At 54.1% G+C, this 20,023-nt stretch overlaps 1 protein-coding gene across 6 annotated transcripts in view; it reads left to right on the top strand.

The window, feature by feature from the left end:
- The window catches only part of Pax2 (paired box 2), a 78,394-nt gene extending 63,298 nt beyond the window's left edge, over positions 1 to 15,096 (top strand). For 2 of the 6 annotated variants that reach the window (XM_087185838.1, XM_087185837.1), the window contains exons 9-11: positions 12,232 to 12,333; positions 14,312 to 14,398; positions 14,673 to 15,096. In XM_087185838.1, coding sequence (XP_087041964.1) covers positions 12,232 to 12,333; positions 14,312 to 14,398; positions 14,673 to 14,794 — 311 coding nt within the window. In that variant the 3' untranslated portion in view covers positions 14,795 to 15,096. Of the gene's footprint in view, positions 1 to 12,231; positions 12,334 to 14,311; positions 14,399 to 14,653 lie in introns of all 6 variants that reach the window. The other 4 variants (XM_087185840.1, XM_013066113.3, XM_087185841.1 and 1 more) reach the window with 3 other exon arrangements.
- Positions 15,097 to 20,023: the final 4,927 nt, after the last annotated feature.

The raw sequence follows: 20,023 nt of genomic DNA, 5'->3' as shown, positions 1-20,023 counted from the left end.
CTAAAGTTCACCTAACTATCCTGGAGACACTAAAGCCAACGTGCTGTTTGTCCCCTGAGAGGCAGGGTGATTGAGAAGGGTCTCCGTGGGGACTGGGAGACACTGAGGCAGCCCGGGGACCTGGCAGTGGAACCGCAGCCAGTCGGCAACCCAGGGAGCGGCGGGCCTCGAAGGCCAGGGCTGGTCTGAGCACAGCTCCAGCTGGGATGGGCGTGGAATAAGCACCGGCCCCCTAGGGTAAGGGAGCCCCCATCCTGCTGAGGAGGGTGTTGGCAGACAGAGGGGAACAGTCCTTGGCAGGGACCCTGAGCTGAGTTCTGGACGCGCTGGAGAGCTGACTGGGTGAGGGAGCGATGCCTTTGCGTGGGACACAGCCTAGATCAAGTGGGCCCGGACAGGAGCCCTCTGTGGCCATCCTTGGAGTGCTCGCACCAGACCAGGCCAGCCGTCTCCTTCTCTGTGCAGAGGCCCAGTGGTCACCTCTGGAGGTGTCTCCCCTGGCACCTGGAGAAAGAGCACGAGACTTTTCTGCAGTTCCGAGGTGCTGCCTGGTGCTCTGGCCCAGGCCCACAAGGCAAGGACTCCCTGGAGGTGGCGATGTGGGTCTTTGGCTTAGGGCCCCTGCTGAGGGGCACACTGGGGCTCTGCAGAAAAGCGCCTCCACCTTGAGCAGTCTCCGCCACCTCCCCCTATGGCCCTGGAACGGTCCCAGCTCAGCCTGGGAACATCTCCGGCTGATCCATCTGGATCCAAGTGTGAGAAAAGTTCATTTCAGACCCAGCTTGACATTCCCAGGTGGCAAGTTAGCACTAACACCTCAATCTGTATGCGACATTTCAATCAAGCGAGGAGTAACAAAAGCAGAACCATTAACATTCGGAGCTGTTCACCAGTGGTAATGACGGGGAAACTCGCTCAGAAACTGGAAATTACCAAAAAGAGAGGAGTGGGGGGGGTGAGGAACAATTTTTCCTCAGTTAGGCCAGGGTCTAATGTTTGGATTAATAGTGCCATTACCCGAGAAAGGGCTGCAGATTATGCTCACTCTTAAAATGTTTTTGCTGGCAATTAAACGGCTGCAGCTATTGATCTTTGTTGATTTTATGTCCTCCTAATTTGCATAATCTATTAAAGATGAATGATTCATGACATAATCATGGGGACAAACCGAATTTGCTGGGGGTACTGTCAAGGTGAGAAACGGGGCCCTGCCCAGAGTCTTCATAGGCTACCCAGCACTGTGGGCATCAACTCGCAGGACACAGGGACAGCCAGGAGAGATGGGCCTCAGGAGAGTTCTGGAACAGCGTTGGCATCTGTGAGAGCTGGGTTCCAAGCTGGGCTGAGGTCTGGAGAGGCTTTTGGTGTGTCTGTAGAAACTCCCCAAGATGCATTAGCAACTCGTTTCATTGGAGAATCCCAAGAGCTTTGGTGGAGAACGAAGAGGAGTTGCTTCCCGGGAGGTGGGTGGTTGGGCAGGTGGGAGCAAGAATGACGGGGGAGCGAGGTCACCCTTTGCCAGCAGTGTGGCTCAGGCTGCCTTGTGCTCAGCTCTTTTGGTCCCCACAGGACAGGCACCCAGCCCAGCTCCCTCCCTGGGGACAGCCCACAGGGGCTTCGCACCTGCAGGGTGGGTCCTGAAGAGGCTGGCCAGGAAGGCCCTGGCCCTCCCTGCAAGGCCAGACCTTGTTAACATTCCTGCCACCTCCTGGCACTGGGGGCTGATCTCAAACTTCACCAGCCCCTTGAGGCAGCTGTTCCACAAGGTCAGGACTGAGAGGAGAGAGGCACCTGGGCTACTGTGCGGGGAGGGAGCGGGCCCAGTGGGCCAGGACACAGCTGATCCTACTGCAAGCAAGGGCAGCTGCCAGAGGCTAAGCCCAGCCCGAGCCTCCAGCACCCTTCTATCACGGAACCACAGCTAGACACCGATTTTTCTCAGAGATGTTTGCAAGTTTGCCGAGATTTTTAATTTCACTGCATCACAACTCAGCAAGCTGCCAAGTCAAGCTGCTTATTTAAATTTATCACCCACGCTCCCTTCTGCCGCTGGGCTCTCCAGCTAGGTGGCATCTCTTCTCTCTGGCCCACTGCTCTGGGCTGCTGGTCTGGAACGGAGCCGAGTCCCTCCTTAAGTGATAAGGAGAAGGAGGCCTGCCAGGTGGGGGAAGGGGCCAGGACACTCTGCCCCAGGCTTCCTCGGGTTGGCTTCAGCAGCTGCCGCTCGGCACCTTTGTACCCCTCCATCAGACCCCACAGAGGACCACCACCAGCCCCTCAGCAGCTCGGGGCTCTCTGGTCAGTGTGGGCTCTGGCTGCAATTGTACGCTGGAGTTTGCATTCCTGAAATGCCCACCCATGGGAGAAACAACAGCCCCTCCTCCCCTGGCTTCCTCACCCTGCCCTGCCTCCACGGGCCTAGCCAGGCTACAGCAACAGGGGAGCCTGCAGAGCCCCGACGGTGACCAGTGACGCTGATCTGGGTGGGGAAAGTGAGGATGGCTTCCGGATCCCCAAAGTCACTGGGGATGCTTTGGAGAGTTCTTTGGCTTGAGGAAAGGCCAGCCTGAGGAGAGGGCAAGCTCCCTACCCCAGAGGCCAGACGGGTCAAGCTAGGACTGCAGAACTCAGGGATCGCACAGCCTATACTCTCTTTAGAAGCCAGGACACTCACCTGTCTCAGAGCCGGGCACCGGGCGAGCGTCACTGGCCTCTAGTGGGCACTGGCAAGTGCTGCAGGGCCACCCTCCCTTCAGGGTGCAGAGGTAACGAGGGGCGGAGACTGGTGTCCAGGAACAAGGCAGGCTAACTGGCACATAGAGCTGGATAAAATACAGCCGCAATAGTTGTTCATACACAGCCAAAGCTCCCTCTCTCATACTAGAAAGGAAGGCAAAGTAAGAGCCAGAGCAGTATGTGAGAGACACCAGACAAGACGGCCTGAGCACGAGAGAGGCAGTAAGGCAGCTTGAGCACTACCCTGCAGAAAGCCAGGCTCCACACCGCCGAGGGACAGGAAGCACACAAGCTTGTTCTGCTGGCCCAGAGAGCAAGGGAAATGAAGACCGCTGACCTAAGACTGAATCACAGTCCAAATTCATGCCACAAGTGTGTTGCAGGAAGCCTAAGTCGAGAATTTACATAGCAACTGGCCAAGACAGTGACCCACTCAGGACCCCCATAATGTCAAACCTTTTCTGTAGAGACGGTCTGTGATCCACAGCACAGGGACTCCACAGGGCCACCACTGACGATGAATTTACCTTAGGGTGACACGCCTCCTGTGAACAGGAACTGTCAGGAAGAAGAGTTAGCAGAAGCGATTTGTAGGACAATTAACAACCCCAAGAATTGGAGGTTACAGAATAATCCAAAAGCAACTATGAAGTAAGCATGTTTGGTATTCTAAACAGATCAAAGAGAAGTAAGAGTTTCATATTTATCACAGATGCAGATTCCCAGGGAGCCTTCCTCAGCACAGCCAATTGTGGGGTAATGGAGATAAAAGAGGCAAAGAATGAAGACCATACCCTTAGCTTATTGTCTGGGGGGTCTAGAGCCCCTGGGAGTGTTGAGCCTCAGGCAGCTCAGAAAGTAGAGCAGACTGCTGAGTCCTGGTAGAGAATCCTCCCTTTCTTGGGGGGAAAACGTGTGAATGCTGGGGAGCTGTGGACAAGGGGAGCGTGTGGGTAGTTCCCTACACTAGCAAGTAGTTTCTTTCAAATCCCTGGGAGAAACTCGCCTTAATGCTTAGAGAGCGCAGCTTTGGTGGAAGCTCTAATAAGGCCCAGAGGAGCTGTGGGTGCTGCTCAGGGGGAAAGGTCCAAGGCAGGAGGTGCTGGCCCGTCCTGGAACAAGTCTGAACAAAGGTTGGGAGGCCAATGAGCCCAAGCGCACAGCTGAGCAGGCCTCTGGGGGTGAAGGAGAGCAGGGTGGGCTCTGTGTGGGAAAGAGGGTGCCACCTCTCAGCACCTCGGACTCTGCCCATCTTCGTGGTGGACAGCAAAGTGGCCTTTTGATGGACTAGTGTAGACCCTGGGAAACCTCCTCCTGCTCAGGGAGGGAGTCCTGAGGGCCTCAGGGACCGCCCCTTTCCTGTAGTTAGCAACCCCTTCCCATGCAACTGCACTTCCCTCCATAAAACACTTAGCCTTCGGCTTGCCCCTGGGGGAGGAGAGGGCCATAAAGGCCAAAAAGTGTTGCTGAAGGAGGCCGGGAGTCTCTTCGTCTTGTCTGTTGGCTCAAAGCCCCTGATGAGCTGGAGGAATTTAGGGCACAGACATCAGAATTCTTCTCCAACCTTGAAAGGAGAGGCTGAGGGCCCATGACAGTCAGGGAGTGCTTTACAGCAGAGGCCGGCTAGAGCCAGATGGCTTCTGCTCCACATCCACAAGCCCTGGACCCTCCGTTCATGCTGAAAAGGCCCCCAAAAGAGGCTCCTGCAGATACATCCCCCAAGGACTTTTAGTCCCTGAACCCTTTGATTTAATTACGGGGCATTTCCATAGCAATGAGACATTGACAGATACACGGGTGCCCAGGCCTGAAGACCAGGGAGCCTCACAGCCAGCTCTCCCTCTTCCTGTGTCCTGTCCACCTGAGGGAAGTGAAGGGTACACGCCCACTCCAGGGCTTGGAGAGGCCGGCCGCCTTTGAGCAGGTTCAGGTCTGTGCTGGCCATCCCAGCAGTGCAGGCTGCCCTCCCCAGGAGGCTGCACTGGCAGAGGCATGCGGGCTGACGGTGCAGGGGAGGGTCTGGGGCGTCTCAGTAGAGTTGGGGTTCTGTGCTGTTCTTCGCAGATCCCGACTGGCCCATACCATGGGCTTTCCCCCATTTCCTCCCTTCGCCTCGGCCTCTGCTGGAGACACCAAGAGGCTGAGCATGCCAAACGGGCTGCACTTGTTCCTCCACAGTACGGGATCAGGGACAGAGGCCAGTCCAGATTTGAGTAAAAATATTTTCAAATCATCAACAATCACTATATTGTTTTACTGCAATCACTATAGTGGCCAACTGAGGCTAACAAAGGCTTGCCTAGTCGGGCACACTGGACACTGCTTTCATGACCAGCTAGCTGGGGAGAAACCGGTTAGCTGCTGTAGACCTGTGGAGAGGCTTAGGGTGTCCGCAAGAGGAACTCTCCAAAATGGGAACCCCTCATCCCTGTGCTTGTTTTACTGCATTATCCAGTACTTCCTACAGAGCAAAGGCTGTCTAAGGAAGCCACATCTGTCAACCTCACCTTTTCGGAATAACCAGAAGTTCTTAATAATGGTGTCCATGTTACTCTTATAGGTACATGCTGTGTGGGACCAAGGGTTTGGAAATGTCTCAGGGGCTTCAAAGCCACCTAGGCAAGACCTGAAAACCTGTTTGCCCCAGAGCCACCCCCAAGGTGACAGAAAACCCCCTCCTGCTTCCCCTGGGAGATCATAATCCCCACCAGCACCCTTCGAGTAGCCTCAGGGCAAAGGAGCCAGTGCTTTTGTAGCCCTGAGCTTTGGGAGGTAGCTCTGCCACTATTGTCACTTCTGAGAGGGCTTTGCTTGCCTTCAGCCTGGAATCCTCCCCTCTGGGCTGGCAGGTGGGGAGGGAGGAAATCCTGCAGCAGGTCTGAGAGCAGCCTAATGCTCCAGCAGCTTAAGTGGCCGTTTTCCTTGGGATTAGGGTTTCACTTACACAGAGTGCCTGAAAAACGCTGCGCTTTCAGAAGGATTAGAGTTGACAATTCATTCCTCTCAGAAAACAAAATAAAGCTAGAGAGGAACTGGGAGACCTGGAGTATCAGGAGACTGTGCAAACAGGCTTAACCTCTGCCCAACCAGCATGGGGGTCTCTCATGCACTGAGCCCCTGCTGAGCCTGGCCCCAGTCTCCCAGCACCAGCAACTGGCCAGCTCTGCTCTTCCTCTGCAGCTTGCTGATGAAGCCAGAGAAGGCACCATCAGGAGGTGAGCTGAGGAGCGCACTGGAGAGTTCTTCTGCTCTCCCCAAGTCAGTCTCCTCCTCCATAAATGAGGGAGCGATGCTCCTTTTCAGCCATCTGAAAACGTAGTTCTCCCCTAGTCTTGCGCCAGGACCTGAGGCTGCCACTCTTGTCTGTGGTCCACCTCCATGGGGCCCTGGGCCAGCAGGCTCTCAGCCTTGTGAGGGTCACAGCTGCACGACCAGCTGTTTGGCTGCTGAGGAGCAGAGTTTACTGAGGCCATGCAGATGTGGGCAACATCCCTACCTTGGACCCCCGAGGGACTACAGGTCCAGCTGTCAGTGGGCGGCACAATCAGCTGGAGCAGCCACCCTGAGCTGTGGGCACAGCCCCCTCTGCTGGAACCTGGAGCAGGCAAGCCCCAGGCTGCATCCACCCAAGACAGCAGCAGGGCTGGGCTTTCCTCCCACAGACACTCACACAGTGCCCCAGAGGACGGACTCCGGGGGGACTTAGAAACCTGGGAAGCAACAAAGAAAATGAAATGTGCAAAATCTCCTTCCTGATCCTTTGATCCAAAGATTCAAAGATTGTCACTGTATTGTGTAACTGGGCTTGGCCGTAAAGGGATCATAATTGGTATATAAATGCAAATATAGAGTATATTTAGGCAGTGATTACTAAATTTAATAACTATATTTCTGTAATGTTATAAATGCTTGTGTCAAATGCAAGCAGACTGCCAACCTTGAAAGAATCTAATGTCTTCATTTTCACCACCTTATGAGAAGCAGACAAAACTTGAGGATAGGATAGTAAAACAAGAGTTATGTTTTCTGGCCTTAGGGTCCTCCATAGTGTCAAGTGGATAGCAAAAGTGCTCATTTTCAGAGAAAGATGCTGAGGAAATGTTTCCCTAAGCTCACTGGGCATAAATTCTGCTGTATAAATCTGTGTCTAAAAAGCCTTGTTTCTGAGGCCATCACAGGCAGCAGTTTCTGCTTCTTGCGAAGCTTCCTTTTTATTATTTCCTTGGTCTTCTGAATGCTGACATCTTCCTGAACTGGGGAAGTATAGCTTCCCTGCTGTACTTCACATTTTGCTGGTTTGTTGGTTTTGTTTTTCAAGGTACTGGGGTTTGAACTCCGGGCCTCTCCCCCTGAGCTGCATGCCCAGTCCATAGTTTGCTGTTTCCTGTATGGCCTGGTTTATTGATATTATTCAAGTAGTTACAAACAAATCGGTGTCTTTTCCCAAAGAATAGACATCCTCTTGGTTTTTATAAGCATTGGTTATTAATTTTTGAGACATGAATACTTTTTAAAATAACAGAAGCCACATACTATCCACCCAGAAAGATATTCCTATATATTATCTATAACCTTTTATGTCCGGCTTTCTATGGACCCCTGGAATGATCCTATGGGACCATTGAACCCCAAATTAAAACCCCCATGTGGAAAAGGAAGCTGAAACACAAGAAACAAGTAGCCACAAGATTCTCCGCTACAGGAAGAAGTAGCTTAACATGACCGCAGGCTACTTGCCTGGACCAAATACCTATCTGTTTTCTAGCTCTGCAGTATTTGAGAACATCATTCCAAAATAATTCCCAGTTGTACTCTTTGTTTGTACTGTAGTCAGCTGCTGCCATCTAATCCCTGTGAAATCTTGGACATAACGCTTAGCTCCTTGGAGTTTCCATTTTTTATGTCTACAACAGGGATTAAAAATAGGTCAACATCACAGAGTTTTTGTAAGCATGAAATAATACATATAACATATTAAGGATATTGCGTAGCACATAGTAGGTGCTCAGCAAGGTGAATGGAGAAACACAGCTCTGCCCTGGGATCATATGCCTGATGATTCAAGTAGCAAATTATCTAATGACTAAAATTTTCCAATTTCTTAATAAAGCATTTGCTTTTCTCTGTACTTCAGAGGCTGTGCTTAGATTCTCCAAAACAGCTGATTTGCTCTGGCCCATTTGCTAAGGAATGTCTGACAAAAGTGCACTGTCTGATTCAGAGGTAGTGATTGCTGTAGAAACTGGCTTTAGACTCTTCAGGGACTTCTGCAGTTGGACTGAGAAGACATTCTCATCAAGTACAGTGCTTCCAACACTTCTGAGCACTTTACGCTTCTCAACTACTACTTTTTCTTGAAGTGCTTTTTGTTTTTTAGAGAACTCTCAAAGGAGATTAATATTCCACACCATGGAGTTTTATTACTGACCTTCCATGTCAGTTTATTCTTTGTGTCCTTTTCTTTTTTCTTTCTTTGGTCTCAACTCAGCAGCAGTGTGATGGTGTACAATTCTGCCAGTCAGCTGACTCCTTTTCTTTTTCTTGGGCTCTTCCGTGGAGTATCTGGCTCCACGCTGTCACTCAGAGCAGTGCAGTGTACACAGTGCGTCAGACTCTGGCTCTGTCATGTGCTAGCCCTGTCGCCACAGGAAGTCACTGTGCCTCTCTGAGCCTTCACTTCCTCACCTCTAAAACAGGACATTAATTGAAGAAATCTGACGTCTTTAGATTGGAAGGCTCTGCTCTCTTGGAAAGCTTTGTAACCTTAGAAACCAAGCAGCCACGAAAATGCCCATCCTCTCATTGTGAGTTTCTATCCATTTTGTGATTCCTGGTGCTGTTTTCATGTTCCTTGCATTGTCAGTGAGCAAAACCAATACTTTACAGCTTGCTCTCTTCTGTTGGATGGCACATATTTTACAACTGACACATTCTGCCATGTAGCATTCTGCCACTGTGCTTTGGCTCGTTTGTGTAAAGGAGGTGGCTGTGCCATCTTACAGTCTGAGCATCCACACCTGTCTGTCCATCCTGTACCTCACCTGCCAGTGCTCTGTCGAGTGCTCCCTGCACAGGTCCCACTGCCCATTCATGTTCCCTCACTGAAGGAGGGTTCCTCAAAGAATGCTGCTGGGCAAATGGTATGATGATCTTAGTAATTTGAAAACTTCCTGCAATATGTGTTTTCCATTGTTGACAATGGTGTTCCAGAATACGTGGCTCTGGCGTATATTCTTGGTCAATGTTTCCTTGCTCTTCAAGTGTCACCTGTATACTAATGAAGTCATTGAGGGTGTTTTGTACGCAGTGGCTTGCACCTCTGTCTGCTCAGGGGTCCTGAGCAGACCATCTTTATGGTGACACTGATGTTACAGAACTGAGCACAGCTGTATACTAGACCCTAGAAGTTCAAATGCTCCTTCCTCATCATGGGCTCTTCTCCCACATTTAAAAAACTGCCACATGGTGCCTCCCAGATTCAGTTTGTTTTTAAAAATAGAATTTGGAAATGTGTCTGCCAATCAACCATTCAGTGGATGACTTTCAGCATGCAAAGGTTTCTGCCTGCTGGAAGTTGACCATCCCATTTTGCAAGAGAGAAAGCTATTCCAGTGGGAACAGACTGCAGGAGGAAGGCCACCAGAGCCAGGTTAGCTGTAGGTAGCTTTCTAGTTGCCCAGCCTTTTTTTCTCCTGAAGCTAGGGGGCGCGATTTGTGGGGGGGAACCTCTTAGATTATGAGGGATTCCTGAGCAAAGGGTTAAGGGAGCCAAGCTTCTAAAAACCAGAATTCAAATGCATTTAAATTTGTTTTTAAGAAAAAGGCACACTCCTCTTTCTGGTTTGTAGTTAGGACCACAGGGCCAGGAAGAACTTGGCCTCTGTATCTGTCTAGCCTCCAAACCTCTACATCCTCTCTAACTCTCCTCTGTCTTGGGCCTTTCCTGACCAGTAAGTGCCATATTATTGATCTCCCTAGGAATTCATAGAGCTGTTACCATAGTGCATCCCTGCAGTCCCAGCTACTCAGGTGGCTGAGGTAGGAGGCTCACTTGAACTTAGGAGTTTGAGGCAAGTGAGAACTGCATCTCAAAAAAATAAAATGTCATTGCCCACTTTGGGTCCACTACACTGAGATGGTTGGGAAATATGCACTTTCTATTAAGAACAGAAGTCAACAGAAAAATGGACAACAAATCAAACACAGGTTCTTCTGTCTCATAGTCAGAAGTGATCTTTTGTTTGGCAGTTATGCTTTGTTGCATTAGGTTTTGGGAATGTAAGATTTTAGCTACATTGAGCAGCTATAGAGGAAAATCATTCTATTACATGATAAAGCTGAATCATAACAGTCTTTCACTGTAGATCTTTTGCCTTCCTATAAAAACTCATAAAATACTGTGTTTAAATTGTTTTTAAAGAAAAAGCAGGTTCATTTACGTGGCATCCCAGTTTTACCTCTTTGTGGGAGATCAACATTTATGAAACAATTAAAAAACAATTATGACCCATTAGGAATTGGCTGTTAAGTGCAATGGAGACAGAGAGAATTAATCAACAAGTATCTATCTACCATGTTCTCTTCTATGCAAGAGACAAGTCTTGCCCTTGGCTGGCCTATGAAGAATCAAGTCATGATACAAAGCAACAGGGCTGGTTGTGCAATATAATGACATGGTATCTGTGCTCAGATGCTACAGAAGTTTAAAAGAAAGTTTCCCGATAAGTAGGACAGGAAGAATTTTGAGGCTTGAGCTAGAGGAAGGGGAAAAGGTCATGGTGAAAGCTTTTACAACACACAGTGTAGAGTCAACTAAAACAGGCAGGGTAAGAATCAGAGCTGAGAAAGTTGGGTGGGCAGAGTGCTACAAGTCTGCAGAGGTTTGATTCTGACTACTGCCTCTGGAGAATCAATGATGGTTTTAAAGGGAAGTGGTGTGATAAGAGCCAAGAGCCACCCAAAGGGCCACATCTGGGATGAACGGAAAGGGTGTGGAGGCAGGAAGTGCACACAAAGGAGAATCCCATGGCCAGCCAACGGCAGGTGCCTGAGTCCAGAGCTATGGAAGTGCTAGAGGAAATGGAAGCCAGCCAAATGTAAGAGACATGGCTAAAGAGAATCAACAACACTGATGCCAGCTTCACGTGGGGGGAGGGAGACTGTCAAGGGTTCCAAAGTTATCGGTCTTTCAGTCTTCAAAAGACTTGGTAGAAATGATTGGAGGGAAATGAATCTGCTTTGATTTCTATCAGGTCTGAGGTGACAGTGGGACAGCTAATGACAATGCTCAGCAGGCAACTAAACATGCAAAGCCTCAGCTGTAGCTCTGTTGGACACTTGGAGAAGGATGAGTCACTCAGATGTGTCACATCTCAGGAATGGAGGAGGTGAGGTCCCCTGCACGGGGACAGTGGCCAAGAAAGCACTCTGGACCAGTCCTGGGATGACGAGCAGGTGGGGACCAGCTGAGGAAGAGGAAGTAAGCCAGGCACAGTGTGCATAGCTGTTTGAGCTTCTCCTGCCACACCTTGCCTCCCAGGGCACGAGAGGGGTAGAGCGGCAGCACCACTGGTGACAAGGATAAGGAGAATCTGCAGAGGACCTATGGGCCCCAGCAGAGGATGGAATAGTCTGCCATGTGCTGGGTGTGGGAGAGGGGACAGAGCAAATGTCGTCAGTGCAGGATGCAGCCTGCTTCATGATTGCAGAGGGAGGTGGTATCCCCTTCGCAGCAACAGAGGATAGGAAAGGAAGGGAAGCCAGCTGTGTGCAGCCAAGAGCTAGGGGAAGTGCCTGTGGCTTAGGGGCATCTCCCGGATTCGGACTCCTGTGCCTCCACTGCAGGATACTGGCCAGGAAGCCCTTCCTCCCACCTTCCAGAATTCCAGCAGCTGCTGGAAGTGAGGATGGATTCTGCTTATTGGAATTTGATCTGATCCACTTGCATTGTTGGCTCAAAGCTCCTGATTCACATCAGGGATGGTTTTCTGCCATTTAAATGCCATACACACTAACAGCAAAATAGCTCACTGGCTGGTCCCCGGCCCTCCACACCTGCCAGGCCCAGCACCTGCAGCTCCACTTGGAGAAGACAGGACATGCCCCTCGGCCCCTGTAGGGGTGATGGTAAGGTGTCCTTGGAGCCGGAAGGCAAGACAGGGTGTTAGGGAGGGGAGAAGTAAGCAAGATGATAAGAGGTCCACTTGGCTACTGGAGAGACACAGAGGAAGATCTTGCAGAGGAGGAGTAAAACCAGGTCATCCCCGCCCACCTCCATCTGGGTTTGGAATGCAGAGCCGGGGAAGGCAGGACACAGACACAGACACAGACACAGGAGCGTACGCACAGCGAATGCAGACACACGCAGACATGCAGACGACAGCTGGCACCCTGCAAAGGCACTTGTGGGCCTGCCTGTCCCGGTGCAGGAGGGTCCGGTGCGAGCAGAGCCAGGCCCTCTGCCAGCCCTCACCCCTTCCCCTTTGTGTTTTCCAGGTCGCGACATGGCGAGCACCACTCTGCCTGGTTACCCCCCTCACGTGCCCCCCACTGGCCAGGGAAGCTACCCCACCTCCACCCTGGCAGGAATGGTTCCTGGTAGGTGACAACGCTGCAGCTGCCTAACTGAGATGGGGTAACAGGACAGGGGCCGAGCTTCTGAGTGGTCTGTAGTCTGAGGCTGGGGGTGGAGGGGACCCAGCACTCACTCTCTCCAAACGCTGTCATTTGGCTCCTCTCTCTGCCGAGAGGCTGCAGGTGGCCCCACATCCTCCCTCATGGGCGCCTCAGACAGAGTGCTTGAGGAGGTGCCCTTCACTTCACATCACGGCCCCTCCCCAGTGCCCACTGGCCAGAGGCCAGAGCCAGTAGCCCAGGACCCTCAGCCTCAGCTCCACCCTCAGTGCCAGCCCACCCCAGCCAGCTGACTCCACTTAGAAGAGCCTGCCCTGGTCTCCATGGAAACTTGGAGCCAAGAACCATTTCCAGGGCCACGTCACTCAGTGAGACAAAGCCACACTGGGCCACGCCACGCCTCAGGGAAGACCAATGTGGAGGACCAACCCAGTCCAGAGGGGAGGGAGTGACGCCCTAAGAGGAGCAGAGACCAGCTATGGCAGGAGCCAGAGAGGTTGGCTGCAGAGAGATGAGCTAGAACACCCCCACATCTCTCCCAAGGACTTAGGCCCTTGCTGCTCTTCCGAGGCTCTGAGCCACCCTTTGCCTGTGAGGTATGGGGTTTGGGTTGTACAAGTTGGAAGCAGAGGCTGGTGCCTGAGGCTTGTGGTAGTGCTGTCCTAGCCTTCACCCGGACGGGAAGCAGGGCTTCAAACCCACAAACTCTGTCTTACAGAGGGTAAGACTCACCCCAGCCTGCTTCTAGGGGCGGTCTTGTGTGCCCTGACCCTGAAGTTCAACTGTCATTGGTATGGGCAGAGGGAGAGGATAGAAAAGGGTGATTGGCTGCCTCTATCCAGGGACAACCCTGGTAAACAGAGCTTAGGGTGGGAGGGCCGCTGCAGGGTGCTAGGAACAGGGCTGAAGGAAGTGGCAGGTATCAGCGAAAGGAAGGGGAAGCACTGTTGGGGGAAAGAGACGCTTGGGGAAGGTCCCAGCAGTGAGCAGGTGGAGGCTGGAGGTCTTGGAGAGGGGGAAGAGCGGGAGGTGGGTGTGGGGAGTCTGCAGGGAGGTGGGGATGGGGAGCCGCAGAGAGCTCGAGCTCCTGGTGGCACGGGGGGGGGGGAGTCGTTAAACAGAATCTAGTGCTGATGAGGAAATTACACTTGTTTCATTAGCGATGGGGAAGGAGATAGCTCAGTTCCTCTTGGTCACAGTTGAGCTCAGAAGCTCATTATCCTGCTGCACGCATGCTTTCCCTCCTCGTCAATAAACAGGCTTTCCAGTGGCTGCGTCGCCCACCCCCACCCGGCTCCCTCTCAGAGAGGGGCCCTTCTCCTCTACTTAACCCGCGGTTAGGGATCACTGTAAACAGTCTGGGGTCAGCACACAGGAGAAAGGGCGAGGGGAAACCCGGAGGCCTGGCCTTTCTGCCCGGAGGGAGGGGGAGGCAGCTTCCGACGGCTCTGCCCGGACCGGTGGGCAGTCCACCTGCTTCCGGCCCGCATATCCCAACTCGGGGGACCCCAGCAGATCACCCCACCTCGCACTGGCACGACGCCGAGACGCCGCTCTTAAGACTTTCTGGGACAAAGTGGCCCAAGGGCCTTTCTTGGCCACCTCCCCCGTTCCCACCCCGTGAGGCAATGGCTCCTAAGACCAGCGTCCACTACAGCAGCTCTTGGAGCCCGAGTTGGCGGGGTAGGCGCCCCTTCCCAGGTAGACAGAGGGCGCCACCTGGGGAGCCAGACGCGCGCTGCCCGGAGCGTCGTCCGGAGCGTCGTCGTGAGAGGGGAGCGTGGCGCCTCCGGCCTCCTCGCCGCCTAGCGGACCTGGGCGTTGCTCCGCCTCTCACGGGCTCGCAGCAGCCACGGCCGGCCTGCGACACCCACGCCAGGCTGGGCACGGGTGGGGAGCCCCGCACCGCACCGCGCGTCTGACGCCGCTCCGCCCTCCGCAGGGAGCGAGTTCTCCGGCAACCCGTACAGCCACCCCCAGTACACGGCCTACAACGAGGCATGGAGATTCAGCAACCCCGCCTTACTAAGTGAGTCCGCCGCCGGCTGGCCTGGCCGTGCGGCCTGGGGACGCGGGGACGCCCGGGGCAGCCCGCCGGGACCGGCTGGTTCTCGGGCGCAGAGGCCCGGGACCCGGAGGTCGAACCCCCTCCCCGCCCGGCGCCCCATCGGCCCCGCCCGGCCCCGACCCGCTGGACGCGCTGGGAGGGCGCGGCTGGCTGTCTCCTCGTGGTCCTCCTGTTGTCCTCTCACCCAGCCCATTCTTCTCCTGTGTTAACTTCCAGGTTCCCCTTATTATTATAGTGCCGCCCCCCGGGGCTCCGCCCCTGCCGCTGCTGCCGCTGCCTATGACCGCCACTAGTCACCGCGCGGACCACGTCCGGCTCCAGGCCGACGGCTTCGGCCTGCACATCGTCCCCGTGTGACCGCCGCCGAGGAGCCTGGACGCGCCCCGCCCCGCCCGGCCCCACCCCGCCCGCGCCTCCGCGCCCGGCCTGCGGGACTGGGGGGGCGGGGAGCGCGACCCTTAGGCCCGGCCCGGCCGTTCGCCCGCCGACTCGAGATGCCCCGCGGGCGCATTCCTGTGACACACAATCAGCGCGAACTCCGTGCGTGCGGGGCTTCGCCGCAGGGCCGGGCGGAGGATCGGGGACACAGCCACCAGCTGCGGGCAGGGACGGAGCCGCCCCGGCGAAGGCTCCCGGGCCTCGGGGCGGGCCGGGCGCTTCAGGCCGGGACCCCAGACGGCGCAGCCCCGCCCCGCCCCGCCCCGCGGCGCTCCTGGCCGGCCCTCCCCGCAGACTGCCCTCGCCGCCGCGGGGCCTAGAGCGGACAGAGCCGCGAGGGGCCGCGCTGCCGAACCGCACGGCCGCTGCCGAGGGACGGCCGCGCCCCTGTACATAGCCCCGCCCCGTAGAGCCCCGCCCGCCCCCGCCCGTAGATGCGCCCCGCGAGGTGCCCGAGAATCGCCGCCGCCGGGAGGGCACAGCTGCGCCCCTGCGAGGCGAGGCGCAGCACGATGGGGGAGGGGCTTTTGTACGTTACAAAAATTACGAAAAATCTCTATGCAAAATGACGAACATGGTCCCGTGGACCCCTCTCGCCTGTTTTGTTGGCTCTTTCTCTGTACTTCCGCGTTTCCGCGCTCCTCCTGCTGGCCCCTCTCGTCCGCGTCTCCGTCTCCGTCTCCCTCTCCCTCTCCGTCTCCGTCTCCGCCTCCGCCCCGCGCCCCCCGCCCGGTAGTTGCCCTCGGTAGCGGCGATGCGCCCTGCATGTCTCCTCACCCGTGGATCGTGACGACTCGAAATACAGAAACAAAGTCAATGAAAGTGAAATAAACAAATAAAAGTCCTTGAACAAATCCGAAAAGGCTCGGAGTCCTCTCCCAGATCTCTGCCTTTCGAGCCTTTGTATTTGAAGGAAAAAACAAACTGAAGAAAGGGAAAGTTTAAGGGAACTGCGGCGCCGGCCCAGTCCTGCGGGACCCGGGGAAGATTTCCCGTCGACCTGGGTTTCCGTAGCCACTTTCAGCGCGCCGGTTCGTTCTGATTTTTTTTTGTGCACACGAGAAAAAGAAATAATAATAATAAAATTTTGTATGTCACTCCCCGTGGCTCCGGGTTTGTCTCTGCCTGTCTGTGGCACCGGCCTCTGTCGCACCGGTCGGTCCCCAGTAATCCTTTCACTGACCCTCTCAACTCCACTCTCCCTCGACCCCAAATTCTTGACCGAGACCCCTCCCGCGCAGGGGATCTCCTGCCCGCCCGCCCTCGCTCCTCGCTCCTCGCTCCTCGAGAGGAGCTCTGCTTTCGGACACTGCAGTGGCTTCCGCCGTGTCTCCACCCCAGGCCGCGTCTGCGGTGCTCCCAGTCCAGGGTGCAGGCTCTCCCCACCGGCCTGCTGGTCTCCGTCCTGCCTCCTCCCCTGCTCGGAAACCCGCGAGGTCACTTTGGCTCCAGCCCCCACTCCGCCCCTCTGCGAGGAGGCCGAGGAGGGAGGCCGCAGACACCAGCCGCATGTCCTGGCTGTGTTCACTTCTGGACGGGAGAGTGCCAGCCTGGCGGGGACTCTGGATCGGCTCAGGGCCCGGTAGCCCGCTGGGTCTGGCAGAGTCCAGGCACTGGGCGGTGGGTTGGTGGCTTCGGGGATGTGGCTGGATTCCTCTGTGCCTGCCTGAGTCTTGGGGCAGCGGGCGGAGGAGATCTGTCTTTTCAGACAGCCCTGTGGTGCCCGGGTGACAGAGAAGGCTCTGTGTCCGTCCTTGTGTCTCTGTTCCTGCTTGGGGAAAGGATGTCAGGGTGCCCAGGGTGCGGGTGCTGCTGCTGCTGCTGCTGCTGCTGAGAGACTTAGACCTGCCCCTCGCCTTCCTTTCTACAGCCTCCAGTTCTAGCCCTCCCTGCTCTCGCCAGCAGAAGCCCCAGCTTCCTCCGGCACCCCACCCTGGGAGACTTGCCTTTTCCAGCTCGGGAAGCCTTCCTAGCTCAGGCACCGCCCAGCCTCCTCTCACCTGAAAGGCTCTGGATGCTCTGCTTCCAAGAACGATGAGCCCCAAGGGCCTGGGGCAGCTCAGGAATGACCTTGCCCCTTGGCTGGGGCAGTGTCTCCTGACACCTCCTTCCCACCAGCCCCAGACACCTTTCCCCAAGCCAGTTTGCCCAGCCTTACCTGCCTTGTGTCAACTTAGGGACAGGCAGGAACCCCAATAAATCAGCAAGTCCCCAACTCCTTCCCTCTTCTTTTCTCCATGCCAGCAAACGACAATCCTCCCTTCCCCCTTGCCTGCCGTTGCCTCTCTTGACCACTGGTCTCCTCAAAGGGTAACCATCAAGCTTCCTCAGTCAAAAGGGTTATGAAACTTATCTGCAAAAGGGTTATGAACTGAAACATTTCATATATATATTTACTTCTACATTCCACACATGTGCTACTTGGCTGACATTATGAATCTTATAAAATAGAATGAAATTGGAAGGCACAGAAATTAGAACTTCTGTTTAATGTTTTCTTCTCACACCCAAATGGATTATATTGTACCCCTGGAACATGTGCACCCCACTTTGGAATCCTGCTTAGAACTCCAGAAAGCCCAGACTGGCAGAACTGACTACTGCCTGCTGTCGAGCAAGGAAGTTCCTAAAAGTTGCCAGGGACTGGGCTGGGCCAGGGCGGTTCCCTGAGCATGGCCCTCGTCATATGTAGCAGGTGCTTGGCCCCCAGTGCCTGGCTTTGCCTCAAGCCCCCCAGACAGTCTTGCCCTGCCCAGTCCATCAAACTGGGAGCCAGACCACTTACGAGGGTCCCCCAGAACCTCTTCTCTTCCATTCTATTTCTAGTCTCCCTCCCACTGAAGTGGACTGCATGGGCTGCACTGTTTATAGTGGCCACGTCATACAGAACCTTTTGTGCTGTGACCTTCCTGGGGTACTGATTTCAGCGGGAATCGGCCCGAGGGCCCCAATACATACCAACTGCCTCCTCTGACCACAGCCTCTTCACCCACCCCAACAACACGAGGACCTATTCTGCAGCTTCTGTTCACTTTCCCCAGAATTTGTCTGGACTCTGCTAGTCCCATTCCAACCCCACAGAGTTGCTGGCTGAGGTACATGAAATATGACAGATCAGAATACATGTCCCAGGCTGAGGGACCACAGGCGCAAAGGTGTAGAAATAGACCAGATAAAAATATTGATGGAGAAGCAGGTGTCTGGGGAAGGATGGAGACGGGAGGCGGGAGGTAGCAGGAGAAGATCAAGTCATTGGTAGTCAAGACCCTGTTGTGAGACTATCAGAATGGCCCCAGACACACAGCTCCTCTAAGGAAAATATTCCACCCATAGGCACTTCCTGTTCATGTAGACCAGTTTGTACCAGCGATTGTATTACCTGTTCAGAATTGGACTTATGCACAAATCCATGATGCACCAATCCATCCTCCTCTCTCAAGAAACAGAACTAGGAAGCCTGGAGACAATGAGGCTGTTCCCCGGCTGCCCTCAGATCAGTGAGGGATAGCTCCAACCCACCCAACACTCAAGCCCCAAACCCAACTCTTCCCAGACTCTTCTTTATCTTGTGCATCCCACATCTGATCCATCAGCAAAACACGGTTCCACCTTTCAGTCAGATCCAAAGTATGGCCGCTTCCAACTCACTGCACTGTACCATCCCTTTCCAGGCCACTGTGATCCTTTGCCTGGACTTGCAAAAAAAATTCTGATTGGTCTTCTGTTTCCAACTTTTGTCTCCTTCCAGAAGCCAAAATGTATAGCTGATCACTTTTCTGCTGTGCTCAGTCTCAGGTAGTTCCTTGTTGCCCTCAAAGTCAAGGCCAAAATGCTGAGACTGCTACCAAGCTCTCCATGCTGTGCTATCCCCCTGCTTGCCCAGCCCCATGAGAGCTTGTGCTCCCCAGCACCCCTGCACCCTGTTCTCTGAGCCTGCTGGCCTGGGGGCTGTGCTGGAGCCACGCCAAATGTGTCCCTTCTGAGAACATGGACCAGAAGTGCCCTTCGCCTAGCCGGCCTTCCTCTGGGCATCCCCAGGCCTGGCTCCTTCCTTTCCTTAAGGTCTCCACGCCAATGTTATCTATCAAAGAGGCCTTCCCGGGCCACCGTAAATAAAATAGCCCACATACCCCATGCTCTCTAAGCCCTTCCGTGCTATTCACAGGTGACATGTATCATTTGTCCTCTCATCCTGTCCTCCCATTACAGTGGGAGCTCCATGAGGGCCGATTTTTGCTGTTCTGACTGCTGTAGCCCCCACGCCCAGGACAGTGCTCAGCACACATACCATGGGCACATAAGCTGATGCAGTGATGAGGAAGGAGTAAGCAGAGGGTTGAGGCAGGGAGAGGCACACAGAACAGAGGTGAGAGACTGTGAGAGCCCTCAATCCTGTGAAGAGGAAGTAGCTGAGTTGCTATGGGGAGGTTCTGGTGGGAGATGCTGTTCTGCTCCCCCTGCAGCCCAGTGGTTTGAGATTTGCAAACACCAAGCTCCTGGAATAACTCCCACCAGCACCTGAAGACTGTTCTTTCTCAGCCAAACTATCAGCCATGGTCCCTTCCCCTTCCACGTGGACATCCGGTGTAAAACTTGTGGGACTGTCAATCCTGACCACATACATGGCCCATGACTCCCAGCTGGCCAATGAGGACCCCATGTCCCTGGTTACAGTGCGTGGACCCCAAATTAGAAATAATGGGATCCTATTGGGTGCTAGAAGAGTGAGGGTCTCTTCTTTCAGGCTGTGAGCTGTGATGAGGGCTCGGGACTCCTGAGACCCCCACTATGTGGAAGCGTCTGCCTGCAGGGGAAACCACGCTCTCAGCATCAAGCAGAGACCCGTAGAGCTGAGAGCAGAGAGAAAGCGAGCTTGGCAGTATCTTTGGAGCCTCTTGGGCCAACCAGACCTGAAGACCTATTTTTGGATTTTCCAGGATCAGAAGCCAATATACCAGTATGTTCTCTCTTTTTTGATTTAAGCAAATGTTTTGGGTGTCTGACACTTGCAACCAGAAAAATTCTGATCTAAACAATTCTGAGAGCTTGAATGCCCTCTTAAGGGATTTGGTGATTTGTTTTATTTCATTTTGTCTATAAGCAGTGAGAACTATGGAAAGTTTTTGAGCAGAAGAGAACAGCTTAATG

Source organism: Heterocephalus glaber, unplaced genomic scaffold (assembly GCF_053883595.1).
Source record: "Heterocephalus glaber isolate CG9 unplaced genomic scaffold, H.glaber_assembly_v1.0 deba00001498, whole genome shotgun sequence".
In the NCBI taxonomy this organism is placed as follows: domain Eukaryota; kingdom Metazoa; phylum Chordata; class Mammalia; order Rodentia; family Bathyergidae; genus Heterocephalus; species Heterocephalus glaber.
Note: the sequence above shows the minus strand (reverse complement) of the source record. Positions and strands in the feature narration are given on the sequence as shown.